The sequence below is a fragment of the Mastigoproctus giganteus genome, chromosome 1 (genome assembly GCF_048544385.1).
Source record: "Mastigoproctus giganteus isolate SK-2022 chromosome 1, ASM4854438v1, whole genome shotgun sequence".
In the NCBI taxonomy this organism is placed as follows: Eukaryota; Metazoa; Arthropoda; class Arachnida; order Uropygi; family Thelyphonidae; genus Mastigoproctus; species Mastigoproctus giganteus.
This window is the reverse complement of record NC_143575.1, coordinates 148,998,159-149,022,842: the sequence shown is the minus strand read 5'-3', so window position 1 is coordinate 149,022,842 and position 24,684 is coordinate 148,998,159. Positions and strand designations below refer to the sequence as shown.

The following is a 24,684-nucleotide window of genomic DNA, read 5'->3' as shown; positions in this document are numbered from 1 at the left end:
CATTTATTGATTCAACTGCCGTTTTCTGGAACAATCTTCCTTCACACATATTTCCTGAAAATTACAGTCTACAGAAGTTCAAGTCTAATGTCAACAAATATCTTCTTTCACCTCTCAACCTCCAATCCAAGCACGGTACTAAGTACTATAGGTTCTAATACCTCTCATGTTTGGGGTTTTCATAAAAAAAAAAAAAAAAAATCAAATCTCAACACACACCAATTTGTTAATGCATGTGGTACAAAGTGTGAGCACACTTTCCTTCTTTTTAAAATCTCTGACAATGAACAAACACACAGAATCCTTGTCGATGTGAAGCTTGTCAGCTATCATTTGGAGGGACAGGTGTAGTGTTCCATTAACAGCTGCCAAAAATTTTTGATGGTCAAGTCTGTACAAGACTGGGATGGGCGACCACTCTGTGCACCACTCTAGGCAACCACTTAATCCTGAACAACCACCTGTCCTTCATGGAACTGCCTAATATCAACAAAAATATGCTGTATCATGACAGAGCTTCAAGTCTATAAGTTGCACTCACCATTGCAACTGTTTCAGTTGCACTTTTTCCAGCTTTGAAACAAAATTTTTTTGCGACTCTTTGCTTGGTCCTTGAATCCACGACAACATGATTTTACTGCATCTTATACACGACTTTCCTTTGTACACATTGATGAAACTTGGCACACAGCCAGTTCAGACTCGATAGTGAATACATTGTCCAGTGTATGACCCTAGTAGTATAATTTAAAAAGAAGTCAGTCATAAAGTTTTTCAGACCCATCTTGTATAATAGCTACATGTGAAATGTATTTTAGATGAATTTTTTTTTTAAATACATTTAAAAACTGTATTTTAAGTCACAATTTTAAAACACAGTATAAAAATTTGTATAGCTTGTACAAATTATGGAAAAGCATAGTAAGTGCAAAATACATGGTTAATTACACAATAAACTGCATTTACCTTAGTAGCATAGACAGAAAAAGTCACAAAAAAGGATATATATCATACCCAATTATTTCAATGTCAACAAGTGATTTAAAGGCCACAACAATAAGTGCATCATTGTCTTTTGGTGTAAGCTCTTCACTCGCAGTTACAGACTGAATGAAGAATTGAAGTTCTTCAACAGAATTTGTTAATTTTGCTATATCAAATCTTACGAAAAATGATTCCTGAAATACAGAAAACAATGTATTTATAGAATAATTAAAAATTCTTATTCATATACCTTTTCATATACAGTGAGATTAAATTAATTACAAGCTCATTACGACAACATCCAAATTATTTCTTAAACTTAACTAATATTAAATGCAGTGTTAAAAGAGACAAACCAATACAAAGGGAACCAATAAAAGGGGGTGGAGCCACCAGCTTTTCTTTCTTTCTTTTCTTTCTTTTTATTATTATTTTTTTATTTATGGTGCCTAGCCTATGTACTTAAACTGCTGATTGCATAGTGGAATATAAATATATAATTATGTAACTAATGTAAAAAAAAAAATAAATAAATAATGTAATGCAGTGTGGCATAATATTCAAGTTTTCCAGGTTTACTTGAGAAATAGAGAGAGAAATCAAGCACTCAGCTGCCTTGCCCAATGCATGAGTTTCCAGCATCAGACAACACAACCTTGTCCATAGCAGAGATCTTTGGTCCTATAAAAAGCAGCAACAATTGGTGACTCAAATGTTAAGAAAACAGGAGAGACTATGCAAAAAATGACAAATGGAATAGGACCAGGGGTTAAAGTTGATGATACAGAGCAGCTATTGTATTTTAAGGGCACAAAAGGTGGTAATGAAAGGTGGTACTAATGATATTAAGAGGAAGAGTACTAATGATATTAACAAGAAATCTGAAGATTTAATTAACAAGTACAGAGCAAACGTTGAGAAAAAACCACAAGTTAGAATTGAAATTAAGTGTGCCTGCAATTCTGCCCAGAAGGAGTATGTGATGAGAGCCATGTCAATCAATTTTGCTCTGGAGACACTATGCAAGGCTCATGGGTATAATTTTTCTCAGCAGGTCTGTAGCTGTTAACAGAAAAGACTGTTTTTACAAGGAGGGGATACACTTAAATAGATGTGCAGGAATATTTGCTAATACAATCAGATCAGTGTTGGGGGTATGGTAAACTGCCAGTTTGTGGAGGATACACAGAATAATAGAATAATGGTGCCACAGGAACAGTTGCAAGTGATTCTTGCACTGCTTCTATGGAAACTTGCAGCAGTCTGGAAAGCCAGGTGTCAGAGATTTCAAAACCTGATGGGGATCTTCATGGAAGAAACAAATAATGGCTGTGTTAAGATTAATAAGAGGAAAAACAGGTGCACATATAGTTTTGTGTATACTAATGTAAGGAGCATTAGTATATTTGACGAATTTGAAGTACTTATCAACTCATCAAATGCAGACATTCTGTAGATATGGGAGAAAGTGTCACTCAGATATAAGGGGTGCAGAATTTAAATATGGGGACTACAGGAGTTTGAGCATGAGGGTAGCCTGTGCAGATGTAGCTTTTTGCCGCTCCTGGAACAGAGAAGTTTTTCCTGATTTATTTCTGTTTTATTAGCTTAAATTGGCATATTAACTTATTTTCTAGAGTAGCTTTATATTCCTATTTATGATACTTTTTAAAGCAAGAGATTTTGTAGGTATTACTTAGTATCAGTAAGGGTATCAAATCCACGTGTTGACCGTTCGTAAATTGCCGCCATTGTAACGCGATACAAAATATCTCGAACTAGATAGCATAAGCTTAATATGGTATAGTATAGTACATAATATTGTCAATTTATCAGTAAAATCTATTAATCTTGTTGAACTTCACTGTCAATTAAATTGTACTTTTAACTATACATATAACGACTTAGGTTATGTAATATAAATAATTAGAAAAATAAATAATTAATACTTAACTTGATATGGAAGTTATATAAAGGGATTTCGTAGATAACACTCGATACTGAAACATAAATATAGCATTATAACTGTGTTGGGATACAAGTTTAGGGTTTTAATTTTGTACTGAAATTGAAATTTTATTGAAATTAAATCTAAATAATGACTCAAACCAGAGAAGCAAAGCAAAAGGCTCAAGCTAATGGGAGTGCTGTGGCTCAGAGGAGAACTGAGGGGAGCAGTTGCACTCTGAATTACAGCCTTTTAAAGTGCACTACTTACTTGATGTTTGTGGACCAGTCGGGTACGGAACATAATACTCTGCCATGGGGGATGTCTTTGTTTGTGCGCGATGCAAAGAGTGTAAGGAAATCAGGCGACAACTCAGCGTTCTTATGGGCCTATAAGAGAGCTTGAAGGACAGGGTGGATGCCCTCGAAGGATTAAAAGTGAGGGCCCACCAAGCGCTCAGCTGCCCACACCAATGCCAGAGCTTGCAGTTGGTCATCGCGCAACACAGTGGCAGCCCCCAAGGCAGAATGCACTGGTCCCAAAGGAACTAGTAGTTGTTGGTGACTCTACTGTCAGGGAAAGGGGAAACATGCTTTGTAAAAAGGATAGGTGGAACAGGACAAGGTATGTCTGCCAGGGGCAAAGGTTAATAATGTTGTAGAGCGGATATCATCTTTTAAGGGCACAAAAGGTGATATAGTTGTACACGTTGGCACTAATGATATTAAGAGGAGAAGACCGGCGGAATTACTTAACAAGTACAGGTCACTGTTGAAAAAAAGCCATGAATTAGGGTTGAATTTGAAAGTGTCTGCAATTCTGCCCAGATACGATAGGAGGGAGTATTTAATTTCAATTATGTTCCGTACCCGACTGGTCCACAAACATCAAGTAAGTAGTGCACTTTAAAAGGCTGTAATTCAGAGTGCAACTGCTCCCCTCAGTTCTCCTCTGAGCCACAGCACTCCCATTAGCTTGAGCCTTTTGCTTTGCTTCTCTGGTTTGAGTCATGATTTAGATTTAATTTCACTAAAATTTCAATTTCAGTACAAAATTAAAACCCTAAACTTGTATCCCAACACAGTTATAATGCTATATTTATGTTTCAGTATCGAGTGTTATCTACGAAATCCCTTTATATAACTTCCATATCAAGTTAAGCATTAATTATTTATGATGAGTATATGATGAGAGCCCTGTCGATCAATTCAGCCCTGGAAAGATTGTGCAAGGCTCAAGGGGTAGAATTTTTTTCAGCCTGGTCAGTACTTGTTAACAGGAGAGACTGCTTCTACAGGGATGGGACACACTTAAATAGAAAGGGTGCAAGAATTTGCTGATGCTATCGAGGCAGTGTTAGGTGGGTCGGAAAACTGCTAGATTGAGGGGATGCAAGGACTAATAGATTAACAGTAGCCACTGGCAGAGGTGAAAGTGATTCTTGCACTGCTTCTATTGGAATGAACAGCAGCCTGGAAAATAAGATGCAGGATATTTCAGAGACTGCTAGGAATCATTGGGGTACACATAAACACATGGGTTGCTTTAGGGTAGTTAAGAAAAAGAACAGGTGCATGTATACTTGCGTGTACACCAATGCTAGGAGTTTAGTAAATAAATTTGATGAATTTGAGGTATTGCTCAAAACATCAGGGGCAGATATTGTTGGGATTTCAGAGACGTGGTGTCACACAGATATAAGAATGCAGAACTGGAATTTGGGGAGTACAACGTCTACAGAAAGGACAGACAGGATAGGAAGGGAGGAGGGGTTATGCTATTAGTTAAGAAATACATAAAATCCAGGGAAGTGAAGCCAGTCGACATCGATGGACAGTGCAGTGTTGAGTCAGTTTGGTGTGACATAAGCATTGGGAGATCAAAATCGAGAGTAGGAGTGTGCTATAGGCCTAATGACTCTGAGGAGTATAATAAGAAACTGTACAGGGGAAATAGAGTGGGCCAGTAAATCAGAGAGTCTTATAATGGGGGATTTTAATTTCCCAGATATTGACTGGAATTTGGGGGCTGGTCACTCACACACCAGCAAGGCTTTTGTGGATTTATTGGATGATTGTTTTCTACATCAGCATGTTTGGGAGGCAACTAGAGGGAGTAATACTCTTGATTTGATTATCAATAGTGATTCTTCATGCATTAAGAATCTGCAGATACATGAACCACAAGGTGGCAGTGATCACAATGTGCTGAAGTGGGTTTTACTCAAAGAGCTAACTACCATTAGGGGTAAAGGGAAGGGTTATTGCTTTCGTAAAGGCGACTATGATGGACTGAGACAGTATTTAAATTCTATACAGTGGGACCAACTGATGATGTTACCAACAGCAAATTCAAAATGGGAAGCATTCAAAGAACTTATCTTGGAAGCTACTAGGCTTTACATACCAACTAAGAAATATTGTTCAAGGTTTAGGCCTAAATGAATGTCAGATGAACTAATGGGACATATGGCAGAGAAGAAAAATGCATGGAATACATACAAATTAACACGTGACACAGAAGCCTATGACAGATACAAGTCGATCTGTAACCAAGTTACAAAGGAGGTTAGGCAGGAAAAGGCAGATTACGAGATATCTTTGGCAAGGGAGGCAAAGAAAAACAGCAAAGAGTTCTTTACTTATGTAAACTCTAGAAGGAAGGGGATAATTATCAGATTGGTCCACTGGATATCAATGGGTCAACTGTTGATGATCCTGCTCAGGTAGCTAACAAACTAAATGAATATTTTGCATCGACATTCACACATGAGGAGTTATTCAGCGAGGTGTATTCAACTCAGGAAGTAAGCTAGAGAATCTTGTAATCTCTGAGAGTAAAGTGGAGAAGAAATTGTTGAAGATAAACACAAGAAAGGCACCTGGGGTGGATGGGATCTATCCAGTTATATTAAAGGAGGCAGCAAAGGAAGTAAGCAATCCGTTAGCCATAATTATGAGAGCTTCCTTGGACTCAGGGGAGGTACCCATGGACTGGAGATGTGCAAATGTGACCCCAATTCACAAAGGAGAATCAAAGACTGACACAAGTAATTATAGACCTGTGAGTTTAACTTCTGTTCCAGGAAAATTAATGGAGGCACTGGTTAAAGAAGCACTGCAGGATCATCTAGACAAGACTGCAGTTATAGCTCGGACACAGCTATACATGCTGCTGCATGGTTTTGTTAAGGGGAAGTCTTGCCTGACCAATTTGATTGGATACTATGATGCAGTCACAAAAGAACTGGATGCAGGGAATAACTTTGATATTATATACTTGGATCTTAGAAAGGCTTTTGATACTGTTGCACATGGAAGACTGCTGCACAAATTGGAACAGTGTGGCATTGGAGGCAAATTGCTGCTACGGATAAAGGAGTGGTTGAGGGGGAGAAGACAGAGAGTGGTAATCAATGGACACTGCTCAACATTTACTAATGTTATTAGTGGAGTCCCTCAGGGTTCAGTATTGAGTCCATTATTGTTTTCTGTATTTATAAATGATATTGATGATGGTATATCAAGCTTAATGTCCAAGTTTGCAGAAGGCAGGGTTGGCAGGGTTGTCAAGGACACTACTGACACTATGCTGCTGCAACAGGATCTGGAAAGGTTGAGCAGATGGGCTGAGAGGTGGCAAATGAAGTTTAACATTGACAAATGTAAAGTACTACATATGGGAAACAGCAACTCCAGAGCAACATATCAACTCTGTGGTACTACACTGACAGTGGTAGAGAATGAAAAGGACCTGGGGTGGTTGTGCAGGCAGATATGAAGTTCTCTGAGCAGTGCAGACGGGCTTCAAGAGTAGCTCATGGTGTATTGTCAATGATATATAGGAATTTTTCTAGCACGAATAAGGAGGTGATTATTCCCTTGTATAAGGCAATGGTCAGACCACACCTAGAGTACTGTATACAGGCCTGGAGGCCTCATTTCAAGAAGGATGTAGAGCTGCTGGAACGAGTATAGAGAAGGGCAACAAGAGTAGTGAATGGAACAAAAGGGTGCTCTTACGAAGAAAGGCTTACGTTTTGTAAATTACAGTGTCTGGAGACTAGGCACCAGCGAGGTGATCTGATAGAGGTGTATAAAGCCTTGAATGGTTTGATCATGCTCAATGCCGATGGGATTCTTCCTCTTGCTCAGAATAATCACCTGAGAGGGCATAAATTCAAATAGAGGAAAGACAGATGTAGGATATACGTGCGGAAATTTGCCTTTAGCAGCGGGTGGTTGGTTGGTGGAACAGACTTCTATCCCTCGTCGTGGCAGTTGATAGCCTAAATAAGTTTAAGGCTCAGATGGACAGGTATTTCGAACGAACAGAGGGATGAAGGGGAAGTGGTTATTTATTTTTATTTTTTTTATTTATTTAATTATTTTATTTTTTTTTTTTTTTTTGGCTGATGCTGCATAAGCTTGCTTTGTTGTATCAAATGCCTCTACTAATGCTAATGCTAATGTGCACAGAAAGGACATGTAGGAGAGGAGAGGTAGCATTCTGCTCTTAGTTAAAAAGCACATAAAATTTAAGGCACATGGGGAGCAGGGTAGTATTGAGTCGGTTTGGTGTGGCATAAACACTGGGAAAACAAAATCGAGACAAGAGGTCTGTTACAGGCCAAACAACTGTAATAAGCATGATGAACAACTCTAACATATTGAGTAGGCCAATAAATCAGAATGTTTCATAATGGAGAAATTAACATTTCAGATACTGACTGGACTTTGGAGGTTGGTCACCCACACAAAAACAAGACTTTTGACAATTTATTGAATGACTGTTCTGAAAGTGATTCATGCACTGCTTCTATTGAAATATGCAGCAGCCCAGAAAGCAAGGTGTCAGAGATTTCTGTTGTGATTTGATTTCAATGCCTTAGACATAAGTGATGCTAAATTTACTACTTGAAATCCAAGTAGTAAATTTATTAAGGAGTTATTAAGGAGTTAACAAGAGGTTGTTACTTCAAGAAGTGTTACTCTAAGAATAAGAATAGGTGCATGTATACTTGCATGTATACCAATGCTAGAAGAATAGTAAATAAATTTGATGAATTTGAAGTGTTGGTCAAGTCATCAAAGGCGGATATCAGAGACGTGGTGTTACACAGATATTAGGAACACAGAATTGGAATTTGGGGAGTACAATGTGTGCAGAAAGGATAGACAGGATAGGAAGGGAGGTGTTATGCTGTTAATTAAGAAAAACATAAAATCAAAAGAAGTGCATGTAGTTGATATAGATGAACAGTGCACTGTTGAGTCAGTTTGGTGTGACATAAGCACTGCGAAAGCAAAAATAAGAGTAGAAGTATGTTATAGGGCTAATGACTCGAATGAGTACAATGAACAATTGTATAGAGAAATAGAGTGGGCTAGTAAATCAGAATGTCTTACAAATGGGAGGATTTTAACTTCCCAGATATTGACTGGAACTTGTGAGTTGGTCAGTTGCACACTAGTAAGACTTTTGTGGATTTATTGGATGATTGTTTTCTGCAGTGTTAGCCTCCGTAGTCGAGTGGGCAGGAGCGGGAGTGCAGTAGCACACGCTCTTTGAGTAGACCGGGGTTCAAGCCCCTGACTGCTGAATACGGTCGATCTGCCAACCCGCACTGGACCAGCATGGCAGATTATGGTCCATTTCCCTCAGCATGAATTGTTGAGGAGGCTTCCATCCTGCAGTGGGTTGATAATGGCTGCACTTTACTTTTTTTTGTTTTCTGCAGCAGCATGTTCGAGAGGCAACCAGAGAGGATAATACTCTTGATCTAGTTATTAGCAGTGATCATTCGTGTATTAAGAATTTGCAGATAAAGGAACCACTAGGTGGCAGTGATCACAGATATACTGATGTGGGATTTAATTAAAGATATACTTACCATCGCGGTAAAGGAAGGGGTTTTTGCTTCCGTAAAGGTGACTACAGTGGTCTCAGACAGTTTTTAAATTCTGTACAGTGGGATCAACTGATGATGTTACCAACAGCAAATTCTAAGTGGGAATCTTTCAAGGAATTAATCGTCGAAGTTACTAAAAGTTTCATACATATTAAGAAATATTGTTCAAGGTTTAGGCCTAAATGGTTGTCAAATGAACTACTGAGACTCGTGGCAGAGAAGAAAATGGGATAAATATAATTAATCAGGCGACAAGAACCTATGGCAGATATAAGGTGGTCTGAAATCAAGTCACAAAGCAGGTTAGGCAGGCGAAGGCAGATTATGAGAAATCTTTGGCAAAGGATGCTAAGAAAAACAGCAAGGATTTCTTTACTGATATAAATTCTAAAAGGAAGGGGATGAATCTGATTGGTCCACTTGATATCGATGGTTCGACTGTTGATGATCCTGCTCAGACAGCAAACAAACTGAATGAGTATTTTGCATCTACATTCACACATGAGGAGTTATTAAGGATTGAAAATGCCAGAAGGTTATCAAATTGTAGCAGGGTGCTTAATGATTTTGTAATAACTGAGAGCAAAGTGCAGGAGAAATTGTTGAAGTTAAACATAAGAAAGGCACCTGGGGTGGATGGGATCTATCCAGTTATATTAAAGGAGGCGGCAAAGGAAGTAAGCAAACCCTTAGCTATAATTATGAGAGCATCCTTGGACTCAAAGGAGGTCCCCACGGACTGGAGATGTGCAAATGTATCCCCAATTCACAAAGGGGGATCGATGGATGACACAAGTAATTACAGAAAAGTTAGTTTAACTTCTGTTCTGTGTAAAATAATGGAGTCACTGGTAAAAGATGCATTGCGGGATCATCTAGTTTGTCATCCAGGAGCACACCTAAATATTTGTATGTACTTTTGTATTTGATCTGTTCATTTCTGTATTTGATTTGTGGTGGTCTTCGAACATTTAGACTTCCCTTAAGAAGAATTTGCTCCATCAATAAGCTCACAGAAATTGAGAGCTTACTGATGGAGCACCATTCAGAGAGATCATTCGGAATATCATTGGCTGTGTACTCTAGCTGTAACCTTGAGTCCCATATTCAGCAACGGCAAGATCATCTGCACAGACAAGTTTGGTAGCACATGGATGTTTTACCAGCAATTTATCAAAAAACACATTCCAGAAAAGTGGCCACAGATAGTATAGGGGGCAGGAGGAAGAGGAGTTATGCTCTTAGTTAAAAAGTATATTAAATCTAAGACAGTGCAGCCAGTTGACATGGATGGCCAGTTCAATATTAAGTCAGTTAGGTATGACATTCACACTAGGGAAATGAAAATGAGGGTAGGAGTGTGCTATAGGCCTAATGACTTAGAGAAGTATAACAAACAACTATACAGAGAAACAAGAGAGTGGGACAGTAAATCAGAATGTCTTAGAATGGGGGATTTTAACTTTCTGTATACTGAATGGAATTTGGGGGTCGGTCACTCACACACTAGCAAGATTTTGTGGATTTATCGGATGACTGTTTCCTCCAGCAGCAGATTAGAGAGGCAACATGGCAAAGCAATACTTTCGATTTGGTTATCAGCCTGCAATTCTTCATGCATTAAAATTCTACAGTAAAAGACTAACTGGTTGCCAATGATCACAGTGTACTGATGTAGAATTTACTTAAAGACATAACTACTATCATGGGTAATGGGAAAGGCTGTTACTTTTGGACTAGAGTGGTCTCAGACAGTTTTTAAATTCTATATAGTGGGACCAACTGATGATGTTACCAACAGCGAATTCTAAATGAGAAGAATTCAGGGAAATAATCACAGAAGCTACTATGCTTTTCATACCAACTAAAAAATAATGTAGAAGGCTTAGGCCTAAATGAATTTCAGATGAACTAATGAGACTTGTGTCTGAGAAGAAAAATATAAGGGATGCACATAAGTTATCAGGTGATACAGAATCCTATAGTAGGCAAACTAGTCCGAAATCAAGTTACAAAGGAGATTAGGCAAGCTGAGACAAGAAGTCTCTGGAAAAGAATGCAAAGAACAGCAGCAAAGACTTCTATACTCATATTAACAGTAGAAGGAAGTGGTTCAATCCCATTGGTCTACTTGACATCCATGATTTAACTATTGCTGATCTACTCAGGTTGCTGATAAACTGAATAAGTTTTGCATCTATATTCACAAATGAGGAATTCTTTAGAGAACGGAAATGCAGAAGTTTATCAAATCTAATGGGGATTTAAATGATTTTATGATAACTGAAAGGAAAATGGAAGAGAAACTGTTGAAACTAAAAATAAAAATGGCATCTGCAGTGGATGGGAGACATCCAATTATCTTAAGGGAGGCAGCAAGGAGATAAGCAAACCCATAGCTATAATTATGAAAGTGTCCTTGGATTCAGGGAAGGTCCCTGTGGACTGGAGATGTGCAAATGTATCCCCAATTCACAAAGGGGGATCAAAAGGCAACATGAGTAATAACAGACCTGTTAACTTAACTTTTGTTCCAGGAAAAATAAGATTCACTGGTGAAAGTAATGCAGAACCATCCGAACAGGAATGCAATTATACTGCAGTAGCAGCATTGAATTTGTTAAGGATTTGGTCTGTGCTTATTAAAAGGAGACTGTTTTACAGGGATGGAATACACTTGAAAAGAAGGGGTGCAAGAATATATACAGATAGTTTAATTATAGCCACAGGCAGAGGTGAAAGTGATTCTTGCATTGCTACTATTGGTACATGCAGCAGTGTGGAAAGCAAGGTATCTAGGATTTCAGGCACTGCTGTGGGACATCATGGAACAAATGAATACATAGGAAGTGTTAGGGTATTTAAGAGTAAGAACATGTGCATGTATACTTGCATGTACACTAATACTAGGAGCACTGTAAATAAATTTTATGAATTTGAAGTACTGATTAAGTCATTGAATGCAGACATTGCAGGAATAGCAGAGATGTGGTGTCACTAGGTGTCAAATGGTGTCTGCAAGGTAGTACTGATCATCTGAGGAACATTTTAAATATAGAAACTATACAGTCAGTGGATTAGCTGTACATGATTATCAGTTTCTTTTTATTTTTTATTATTTGATGATATTTAGAGCAAGGTAAGTCTTAAAAATGGAAAAACAGCTTAATTATTTGTCAATAAAACAATTTGATGGGTAGACAGAATATTTAAAAAAGCATGAAGCCTGAGTTAAAAATGAAAAATAATAATAAAAAGAGACTATGATGAAAAGGTTGGGATCTATGGCAGAATAACACCATTCAAAATTCTACAGATGCATTCACTGTGCATGCTCTTTAAAGTACTAAACAGCAAACTTGAAAGAAAGTAATAAGTGTAATGAAGTTACTGTAATTCATTATGAAGCTCATGGAAACCAAAGCCCACACAATTCAAACCATATTTCATATTCTCATTAATGTTACATGCATTGTGGGGCTTTGATTATGTACTTTAGTCATTCCATCTTGCCTGTTTGTATTGTAAATTTGTTTATCTGTAAGCATGCCTCATTTAACTTGTGTAGCTGCTATAAAAAATTGACAATTTTGAAATTTAAGTGCATGTATCATTTAACATTTTTAGACACATCATTATTTTTGAAATCTACAGTAATATTGCAGTTTTCATTTAAAATATTAACCTATTTAATTCATCAGCCTCAAATTAATAAACCTTTGTAAAAAAAAAATGCATGTACTTAATGAAATTGTTTGCAATAAAAAAATTTATTAACATTTCATGTCTTTTAAGTCATTGTGCAATCATATATTAAAACAAATCAGATAAATTTTAAGCTCAGTTATAATGTAGGTGGTTGTCTTCTGACATCTACATTACTGTGGACTGCACTGCAACACTTTTTCCATCTACAGAATGAGAGGACTTTTTTTCTTCAGTAGTATTTGATATCGTATACATTTGCAGAAAACAATACTCAAAGAAAAGAAATCAATGCTTGGGAAATGTGCACATTCCCAAAAGTATTTTTACAAATAAATAATTAGGAGAATTACTAATATATACAACTGAAAAAATCACATAAAACATACTAACATTGTTACTATTCAAGATGGAAAAACTGAAAGTTTATACTTTTAGTTTTTCCATCTAGTGAGGTTGTTTTCTACGGAAGATAAAAATCACTCCTTTGTTCTTTGATTTCCCATAAAGCTGAAATTGTAGATGATGATGATAAATTAAATTTGAGCACAGGAATATTCCCCATTTTAACATTAGTAGAATTAATATTAATGTACAGTGCAAAGAAGCCACAGGCTGCCTTGCACTATATGGCTAATATTGGCTTTGAAGTTCATATTGAAAAGCAAACACATATGCATATTTATAGATTTGAAAAATATTAAGGGAAAAACTACAACTGAGCATGGTTATGATGAGCACCAGGGGACCAGGAAGTTTTCCTCGATATAGCCATTATTCATAATACCAAGAACACATGTTCTTGTCATAAAAGTATTGCTGCAATAAATAAAAGTCAATAAACAGGTATGGAGATAAATAAGAAAAAAGTAAACATATTTAACATATGAGATAAACTTAAAAACAACCTTTTTTTTCCCTTAACTCTTTGTTCCACTTAGATAATGTTGAAAAATATCAGAAGCCATCTATGCCTTCTTATTAGCTGCATATTCAACATGGAGCCTTTGTCTGTTTGAAAGCTTTTCCATCTGGTTTTGTAATTTTTCAATAACAAAGTCTTGTTTGTCAGTTTCAATCATGTTCACACATATTAAAACCATAAAAATCTCCTAGGTCTTTTGCCTCCAACACATTTTTTACCTTTAAACTTAAAATTGCACTGGACATCATTTTATAAGACTAGTTTCGTATGCACTGTAAATGTTTTCTTCCGTGTAACTTTTTTTACATTCTAGCTATACATTTTTCACCCATTCATTTGCCATTTTATAAGCTTCTACTAAGGTTTCTCTACTCATTGTTGCAAAAACAATGTATGGAACACTGTTTTTAAAATGATCAAGTCATTTGTTGTTACACATATAATTCTCATGCCCTAACTGTTTTGCAAATTTTTCTGCTTGCATATTTAAAATGCAGGCCATTCATTTGGAAACCAGTATTCCTGTGCACTTTAAACCATTCCAGCAATGCATGATCAGCATCATTCAGGTCATATTTCCTCATGTTCTTGTTTGTAGTGAGGTTGTTTTCTACTGAAGATAAAAATATTGCTTTCCCATAAAGCTGAAATTGTAGATGATGATGATAAGTTAAATTTTTTGCATCCTTCAATGCTTTTTGCCATTTTCTAACTTTCAAATGATCTCAATTTTTTAGTGAATAACCAGATACTTTCTTTTATTTACAAACATGTTATACATTGAAGAGTAAAATCTCCAAATTTTTTGTCGCCAATGCCACAAATTTTTGGTAAAACCCAAAGGGTGTTCTGTATGTGATTCTACTAAAAGCTATGGCAAGAGTTCAATTCCTACTAAGTACTCACTGGACTTTGCTGTGGATTTCACTGTTCTCAAAACTGTTGTTGAAAAGAATATCATATGCTGTTGTTTGCAAAATTTATAATTTATTTGTAGCTGACAAATATGGCAGATGGCTCTCCTCTCAGGAAGAAATGATTACTTTTGCAAGTTTTTCACATGCAATTAATTTTTCACCTATGTATTTTTTATTACATCTCCAAATGAGGGAGATGGGGGAGAAACAGAAAATTACAATAGTGACTCTTAGATAAGTCGTGTTGTTTGTAATATTTAATAGTTTAAACTGAGGATATATACCACAGGAAGAGAATGCAGTAGCTAAGTGGTTGTTATGTTGTTGTTGTTATTTCGTTTTTAGGAACATTAGCAACTAAGGCCATATTGCTCCGAGGATATGCGGTGGTCATTCCTTGATCTTTCTGCATCCTCCATATTTGGTGGTTATGGGCTTGAACCCCGGTCTAATCAAGAAGCGTGTGCTACGCACTGCCACTCCTGCCCACCTGGCTATGGAGGCACACCATATCTATAATTTGGAAATGAGATGACCAAGTTTGGTTGATATAAATCCAACACAGGTTATTTTTATATAAAAATACTGATAAAAATAAATAAAAACAAAAATATCCAAGGATATATGCTCCTGTAAACCACAGATGGCCACAAACTGGTTTCTTATATACTCAACTGAATTAAACTTGCACCTTTTCAGGAAGCAAGTTTTGGCTGTTCCTCTTTTTTGCACAGAGTAGTCAGCCATCATACTAACATTTCATCCCATCGTTACCTTTTTTCTATTTCTTTTATATCCTGAAGGAATCTTCCCCCACTTGCTATTAGCTGAAACCATCTAAATTTTACTGGAACTAGTTAAGATGAGAATGCAAGAAGTGTATTTTAATGCTCATAATGCAGCACAGTTTGCCAAGCTTGCCTTCCAGTTGATATAGATGAACAGTGCACTGTTGAGTCAGTTTGGTGTGACATAAGCACTGCGAAAGCAAAAATTAGAGTAGGAGTGTGTTATAGGCCTAATGACTTGAATGGGGACAATGAACAATTGTACAGAGAAAGAGAGTGGGCTAGTAAATCGGAATGTCTGTCTTATAATGGGGGATTTTAACTTCCCAGATATTGACTCGAACTTGTGGGTTGGCACTAAGACACACTAGTCAGACTTTTGGGGATTTATTGGATGATTGTTTTCTGCAGCAGCATGTTCGAGAGGCAACCAGAGAAAGTAATACTCTTGATCTGGTTATCAGCAGTGATCATTCATGTATTAGGAATTTGCAGATAAAAGAACCACTAGGTGGCAGTGATCACAGTGTACTGACGTGGGATTTACTTAAAGATTTAATTACCATCAGGGGTAAAAGAAAGGGTTTTTGCTTCCGTAAAGGCGAGTACAGTGGTCCCAGACAGTTTTTAAATTCTGTACAGTGGGATCAACTGACGATGTTACGAACAGTAAATTCTAAGTGGGAAGCATTCAAGGAATTAATCGTGGAAGCTACTAAAAGTTTCATACCTATTAAGAAATATTGTTGAAGGTTTAGGCTTAAATGGTTGTCAAATGAACTAATGAGACTCGTAAAAGAGAAGAAAAATGCATGGGATGCATATAAATTATCAAGCGACTCAGAAGCCTATGGCAGATATAAGTTAATCTGTAATCAGGTGACAAAGGAGGTTCGGCAGGCGAAGGCAGATTACGAGAAATCCTTGGCAAAAGATGCTAAGAAAAACAGCAAGGATTTCTTTACTTATATAAACTCTAAGAGGAAGGGGATGAATCTGATTGGTCCACTTGACATCGATGGCTCGACTGTTGATGATCCTGCTCAGATAGCAAACAAACTGAATGAGTATTTTGGATCTACATTCACACGTGAGGAATTATTAAGGTTTGAAAATGGCAGAAGGTTATCAAATTGTAGCAAGATACTTAATGATTTTGTAATAACTGAGAGCAAAGTGGAAGAGAATTTGTTGAAGTTAAACGTAAGAAAAGCACCTGGGGTGGATGGGATCTATCCAGTTATATTAAAGGAGGCGGCAAAGCAACTAAGCAAACCCTTAGCCATAATTATGAGAGCATAATTGGTCTCGGGGGAGGTTCCCATGGACTGGAGATGTTCAAATGTATCCCCAATTCACAAAGGGGGATTGAAAGGTTGACACGAGTAATTACAGACCAGTTAGTTTAACTTCTGTTCCGGGTAAAATAATGGAGTCGCTGGTTAAAAATGCATTGCAGGATCATCTAGACAAGACTGCAGCAATAATTCAGACACAGCATGGGTTTGTTAAGGGAAAGTCTTGTCTAACAAATTTGATAGGATATTATGATGTGGTTACAAAAAAACTGGATGCAAAAAATAATTTTGATATCATATATTTGGATTTTTTTGGATTCAGGAAAGCTTTTGACACTGTTGCGCATGGAAGACTATTGTACAAATTGGAGCAGAATGGTATTAAGGGTAAATTGCTACAATGGATAAAAGGATGGTTAAGAGCTAGAAGACAGAGAGTGGTAATCAATGGGTGCTGCTCTTCTTGGACTAATGTTATTAGTGGAGTCCCCACAGGGTTCGGTGTTAGGTCCACTGTTGTTTTGTATATTTATCAATGATATTGATGAAGGTATATCAGGCTTAATGTCGAAGTTTGCAGATGATACAAAGGTTGGCAGGGTTGTTAATGACAGTAATGGCAGTGTGCTACTGCAACAGGATCTAGATAATTTGGGCATATGGGCTAAGAAGTGGCAACTGAAGTTTAACCTTGACAAATGCAAAGTACTACATATGGGTAACCCCAGAGAAACATACCAACTGTGTGGTACTACACTTAAGGTGGTAGAAAATGAAAAAGACCTGGGAGTAATTGTGCAGGCAGATATGAAGTTTTCTGAGCAATGCAGACAGGCTGCCAGGGCAGGTCATGGGGTTTTGTCAATGATATATAGGAATTTTGCTAGAAGGGAAAAGGAGGTGATTATCCCTCTGTATAAGGCAATGGTCAGGCCACGCCTTGAGTACTGCGTACAGGTCTGGAGGCCTCATTTTAGGAAGGATGTAGATTTACTTGAATGTGTACAGAGAAGGGCAACAAGATTGGTGAGGGGAATGAAGGGATCCTCTTACCAAGAGAGGCTTAAGTTCTGCAAATTGCAGTGGCTGGAGACTAGGCACCTGCGCGGTGATCTGATTGAGGTATATAAGGCCTTGAATGGATTGAGCACGCTGAATTCTGATGGAATCCTTCCACTTGTTCAGATTACGAACCTAAGGGGACATAAATTCAAATTAAGAAAAGACAGATGTAGAATAGATGTGCAGAAATTTGCCTTTAGCCAGCAGGTGGTTAATTGCTGGAACAAACTTCCATCTGTCGTTGTGGAAGTTGATAGGTTGAATAAATTTAAGGAGGAACTGGACAAACATTTGTAGGGAATGGTTGTGTGAATTTTTTTTTTTTTTTTTTTTGGCTGATGCTGCATAAGCTCATACACTTGCTTTCTTGCATCAGATGCCACTACTACTACTATTACTAGTTTCTGCTTGCTGTAGGATTTCCTGCTAATTTATAATCATCCCATGCTTTTTTCTTCTCTGCAACTATTCACATCAGTTCATCTGATGTTCATTTAAGTGAATGTCCGAATTGATAGGTTGAATAAATTTAAGGAGGAACTGGACAGGCATTTGGAGGGAATGGTGTGATTTTTTTTTTTTTTTTTTTTGGCTGATGCTGCATAAGCTCATACATTTGCTTTCTTGCATCACATGCCACTACTACTACTACTTCTCCAGCACTCATGATTGTCTCCTAATCTGAATGTTTGCTTCCCAAAAAAAATGCATACTACATTTTTAGAGCCAGTCTAAGTGTCTCTTTCAGTTTAGTTCATAGATTCTTCTAAATGAGCGTCTAGCAGGAGCTGAGGGACGTGAGGTACTACAAAAATTTCTGCCTTGATTATTTTATAAGTGATGGGAATTTAGTGAAAACATACTTAAAACAATTTCCTTCTTTATTCAAGGCTGGGACAAACTATTTAATTAAATCTAGTTGTACAAAGTATTGTTTAAATTTACCAAGTGGCTTATCTTTAATGTTCTTTGAAACTAGTGTCCCCCATACTTCTGCTTCAACCCATGCATGGTACCAAGTACTATAGGTTTTGATACCTTTCATGTTTGGGGTTTTCATAAAAAAAAAAAAAAAAAAAAAAAGATTGTCTTGGCAGCCACACTTTCCTTTTCCAACGTTCACTTCTTACCTCGACTATCCCACTTGCACAGAAAGCAAGGCAATAAATAACTTTCGTAATGTTGGTTGGTAAAAATTCCAAATAAAGTTCATAACTACAGGAATGTTATTGCAACATATCACTGAGCCGTCTTCAGAAAATGAGGAAACAATTATTTTTTACCATGTCTACACCATAAAAAAGGCTGTTCTGGAGCTATCACATTCTTGTATTTCCATCTTGACCCTAAAAATTCTGCAGACCCTTTAAGTAAATTTAAATTTCAAATACAATCATCATTTTCCCTTTGTGTAAAACAGCTGTGGTCAAAATTTGTGAATTTCTTCATCACAACAGTTTACATCAAAAATGTCAGATTTGGGATCTGATGTTTAAGAACTGATGGAGATGGTATTGGTAGTTCAGATCCATGGGGTAGGCACACAGGCCTTACAACTGAAGTAATGTTGCTGCAGGTTATAATGCAAAGAATAATGCTTTCCTTATTCTTTGCATTATAACCTTTTAACACTTGACAGAACAAATTTGGCAGTCACTAATATGATCCTGAGGTTCCCCTCTATATCACAAGAATGGCAAATGTCTGGCTTTCTTTTTTATCACATTTCCATAATTGCAAGCCCTCCATCCATGTACAGCACAGGCACACTTTAAGGGGCCCAACTTTTACCTTGGTCACTTAATTAAATTCCAAAGTACGGCACAGACATTTTCACAAAGGATGTCATATCCTACTTCTGTTTGATCAGAACAAAGTTACTGCAGATGTAACAAAATATACTGGATACAAGCTGCCATTGTCGGAATATGAAAACCATTAAATTCCAAAGTATGGCACAGACATTTTCACAAAGGATGTCATATCCTACTTCTGTTTGATCAGAACAAAGACAAAGTGCATTTAGTGCATTTTCTAGTGCATTTAGGCTAACAAAAACAAGTTAGCCTAAATGCACTAGAAAACAACTGAAAATTGCATACACAATAGATAAAAATAAATTCGATAGGTAGAACAACCAAAAACACCATCTTTTAGAAAACTAAAAGAAAACCTAGAAACACCATGAATTTTGAAAACATCAAAATCTATGAAGACCAGCATAATTGGCATTTCCAGGAATCCTCTTTATGCGCATTAATGCTGACAAAAATGGATGGAGGTTCAGTATTATTTAGATTACATAGGAGGTAAAGTTCTATTAATCTTTTTGTTTTCAAGAAGATGTTTTTATTTTATTTATTTTTTTTTTAAGACTCCAGGCAGAATCTCAGGTATCACAGAATTAGCATTAGCATTAGTAGACGCATATGATGCAAGAAAGCAAGCTTATGCAGCATAAGCCAAAAAAAATTTCACCCCTCTGTTCGTTCAAAATACCTGTCCAGCTGAACCTTAAATTTATTTAGGCTATCAACTTCCACGACAAGGGATGGAAGTCTGTTCCACCAACCAACTACCCACTGGCTAAAGGCAAATTTCTGGACATCTAACCTACATCTGTCTTTCCTCAATTTGAATTTATGCCCTCTCAGGTGATTATTCTGAGCAAGAGGAAGAATCCCATCAGCATTGAGCATGCTCAAACCATTCAAGGCTTTATACACCTCTATCAGATCACCTCGCTAGTGCCTAGTCTATAGACACTGTAATTTGCAAAACTTAAGCCTTTCTTTGTAAGAGTACCCCTTTGTTCCATTCACTAATCTTGTTGCCCTTCTCTGTACTCGTTCCAGCAGCTCTACATCCTTCTTGAAATGAGGCATCCAGACCTGTATACAGTACTCAAGGTGTGGCCTAACCATTGCCTTATACAAGGAAATAATCACCTCCTTATCCCTGCTAGAAAAATTCCTGTATATCATTGACAAGACACCATGAGCTACTTTTGCAGCCTGTCTGCACTGTCAGAGAACTTCATATCTGCCTGCACAATTACCCCAGGTCCTTTTCATTCTCTACCACTGTCAGTGTAGTACCACAGAGTTGATACATTGTTCTGGGGTTGCTGTTTCCCGTATGTAGTACTTTACATTTGTCAAGGTTAAACTTCATTTGCCACCTCTCAGCCCATCTCCTCAACCTTTCCAGATCCTGTTGCAGCAGCATAGTGTCAGTAGTGTCCTTAACAACCCTGCCAACCTCTGTATCATCTGCAAACTTGGACATTAAGCTTGATATCCCATCATCAATATCATTTATAAATACAGAAAACAATTATGGACCCAACACTGAACCCTGAGGGACTCCTCTAATAACATTAGTAAATGTTGAGTAGTGTCCATTGATTACCACTCTCTGTCTTCTCCCCCTCAACCACCCCTTTATCCATAGCAGCAATTTCCCTCCAATGCCACACTGATCCAATTTGTGCAGCAGTCTTCCATGTACAACAGTATCAAAAGCCTTTCTAAGATCCAAGTATATAATAGCAAAGTTATTCCCTGCATCCAGTGCTTTTGTGACTGCATCATAGTATCCAATCAAGTTGGTCAGGCAAGATTTCCCCTTAACAAAAACCATGCTGTGTCCGAGCTATAACTGAAGTCTTGTCTAAATGATCCTGCAGTGCTTCGTTAACCAGTGCCTCCATTAATTTTCCGGGAACAGAAGTTAAACTCACAGGTCTATAATTACTTGTGTCGGCTTTTGATCTTCCTTTGTGAATTGGGGTCACATTTGCACATCTCCAGTCTGTGGGTCCCTCCCCTGAGTCCAAGGAAGCTCTCATAATTATGGCTAAGGGTTTGCTTACTTCCTTTGCCACCTCCTTTAGATCAAATCCACCCCAGGTGTGGTGTCTTTCATGTGTTTATTTTCAACAATTTCTCCTCCACTTTACTCTCAATTATTACAAGATTCTCTAGCTTACTGCCAGAGTTGAATACACCTCTGGCAATCCCCTCACTGAATAACTCCTCATGTTATTCAGTGAGGCTCAAGGTTAAACTTCAGTTGCCACTTCTTAGCCCATATGCCCAAATTATCTAGATCCTGTTGCAGTAGCACTAACTGAGCAGGATCATCAACAATTGACCCATTGATATCAAGTGGACCAATCTGATTTATCCCCTTCCCTCTAGAGGTTACATAAGTAAAGAACTCTTTGCTGTTTTTCTGTGCATCCCTCGCCAAACATTTCTCGTAATCTGCCTTCGCCTGCCTAATCTCCATTGTAACTTGGTTACAGATCAACTTGTATCTACCATAGGCTTCTGTATCACGTGTTAATTTATATGTATCCCATGCATTTTTCTTCTCTGTCATATGTCTCATTAATTCATCTGACATCCATTTAGGCGTAATCCTTGAACAATATTTCTTAGTTGGTATGAACATCTTCAGTTGGTCCCACTGTATAGAATTTAAATACTGTCTCAGACCATCGTAGTCGCCTTTATGAAAGCATTATCCTTTCCCTTTGCCCCTAATGGTAGTTACCTCTTTGAGTAAATCCCACTTCAGCACACTGTGATCACTGCCACCTAGTAGTTCCTTTATCTGCAGATTCTTAATGTATGAAGAATCACTACTGATAATCAAATCAAGAGTATTGCTCCCTCTAGTTGCCTCCCGATCATGCTGATGTAGAAAACAATCATCCAATAGATCCACAAAAGCCTTGCTAGTGTGTGAGTGACCAACCCACAAATTCCAATCAATATCTGGGAAATTAAAATCCCTACATTATGAGACTGTCTGATGTACTGGCCCACTCTATTTCCCTGTACAGTTTCTTATTATACTCATCAGAGTCATTAGGCCTATAGCACACTCCTACCCTCAATTTTAAGAGTACGAGTAATTGATATACAGGTGACCCCCGCTTAACGCTGATAATTCGTTCCGGAAAAACAGAGCGCTAAGTGAATCCGCACTAAGCGAGCACCGCATTCCCATAAGGCAACATATGTATTTGTGAGTTGCAGTTGGTGCCATAAGATATTTCCTAATCAATAATAAATGGTAGTGAAAAGGTGCACTAATGTCGGTCAAAATATTTAATATTCAAATATTTGTATATATAAAATATTCTGAATTACATATGTATACAATTATGTGGTAACTACTTACGTATCAAAATTAAACTAAAAATTCCAATTAAAATCATGAATTTAATTGATCTAAATTGATTTAATTTAATTTATTAATTTAATCAAGAAAAATGTGTCGATTTTGGGTTGAACTTTGGCCCTCTTCCAAATAAACTAAAAGGGGTATTAATGTTAAATCCCCCGCAGAGTTATCACCCAACAATAAAGTCAATCGATCCTTCGCCGCATTGAAACCTGGCTTTTTTTTTTCTTCTTCTTTCAATATAAAAATTCTTTTAGGCATTCGTTTCCACAAAAGTCCTGCTTCATCTATGTTAAAAACTTGTTGAGAAGTATACCCCTGTCGATCGAGAGCCCTGTCAATCAATTCAGCACTGGAAAGATTGTGCAAGGCTCAGGGGTAAAATTTTTTTGAGCCTGGTCTGTACTTGTTAACAGGAGAGACTGCTTCTACAGGGATGGGATACACTTAAATAGAAAGGGTGCAAGAATGTTTGCTGAAGCTATCGAGACAGTGTTAGGTGGGTCGGAAAACTGCTAGATTAGGTGGATACAACGACTAATAGATTAACAGTAGCCACTGGCAGAGGAGAAAGCAATTCTTGCACTGCTTCTATTGGAATGAGCAGCAGCTTGGAAAATAAGATGCAGGATATTTCAGAGACTGCTGGGAGTCATTGGGGTACAAGTAAACACATGGGTTGTGTTAGGGTAGCTAAGAAAAAGAACAGGTGCATGTATACTTGCGTGTACACCAATGCTAGGAGTTTGGTAAATAAATTTGATGAATTTGAGGTGTTGCTCAAAGCATCAAAGGCAGATATTGTTGGGATATCAGAGACGTGGTGTCACACAGATATAAGTAATGCAGAACTGGAATTTGGGGAGTACAACGTCTACAGAAAGGATAGACAGGATAGGAAGGGAGGAGGGGTTATGCTATTAGTTAAGAAACACATAAAATCCAAGGAAGTGAAGCCAGTCGACATCGCTGGACACTGCAGTATCGAGTCAGTTTGGTGTGACATAAGCATTGGGAGATCAAAATTGAGAGTAGGAGTGTGCTATAGGCCTAATTACTCTGATGAGTATAATAAGAAACTGTACAGGGAAATAGAGTGGGCCAGTAAATCAGAGAGTCTTATAATTGGGGATTTTAATTTCCCAGATATTGACGGGAATTTGTGGGTTGGTCACTCACACACTAGCAAGGCTTTTGTGGATTTATTGGATGATTGTTTTCTAAATCAGCATGTTCGGGAGGCAACTAGAGGGAGTAATACTCTTGATTTGATTATCAGTAGTGATTCTTCATGCATTAAGAATCTGCAGATACAGGAACCACTAGGTGGCAGTGAGCACAGTGTGCTGAAGTGGGACTTACTCAAAGAGGTAACTACCAATAGGGGTAAAAGGAAGGGTTATTGCTATCGTAAAGGCGACTACGATGGTCTGAGACAGTATTTAAATTCTATACAGTGGGACCAACTGGTGATGTTACCAACAGCAAACTCAAAATGGGAAGCATTCAAAGAACTTATCTTGGAAGCTACTAAGCTTTACATACCAACTAAGAAATATTGTTCAAGGTTCAGGCCTAAATGGATGTCAGATGAACTAATGAGACTATGGCAGAGAAGAAAAATGCATGGGATACATATAAATTAACATGTGACACAGAAGCCTACGATAGATATAATTTGATCTGTAACCAAGTTACAAAGGAGGTTAGGCAGGCGAAGGCAGATTACAACAAATCTTTGGCAAGGGATGCAAAGAAAAACAGCAAGGAGTTCTTTACTTATGTAAACTCTAGAAGGGGAGGAATCAGACTGGTCCACTTGATATCGATGGTTCAACTGTTCATGATCCTGCTCAGGTAGCTAACAAACTAAATCAATATTTTGCATCTACATTGACACATGAGGAGTTATTCAGGAAGGGGAATGCCATAGATGAAGTAAACACTGGC

The 24,684-nt window shown here is 37.5% G+C and overlaps 1 protein-coding gene across 1 annotated transcript in view; it reads right to left on the bottom strand.

The window, feature by feature from the left end:
- LOC150091190 (integrin alpha-9-like) overlaps positions 1–24,684 on the bottom strand; it is a 570,795-nt gene that overhangs the window by 217,835 nt on the left and 328,276 nt on the right. Inside the window, exon 20 of the mRNA XM_090382714.1 lies at positions 1,015–1,178. Coding sequence (XP_090238840.1) covers positions 1,015–1,178 — 164 coding nt within the window. The remainder of the gene's footprint in view (positions 1–1,014; positions 1,179–24,684) is intronic.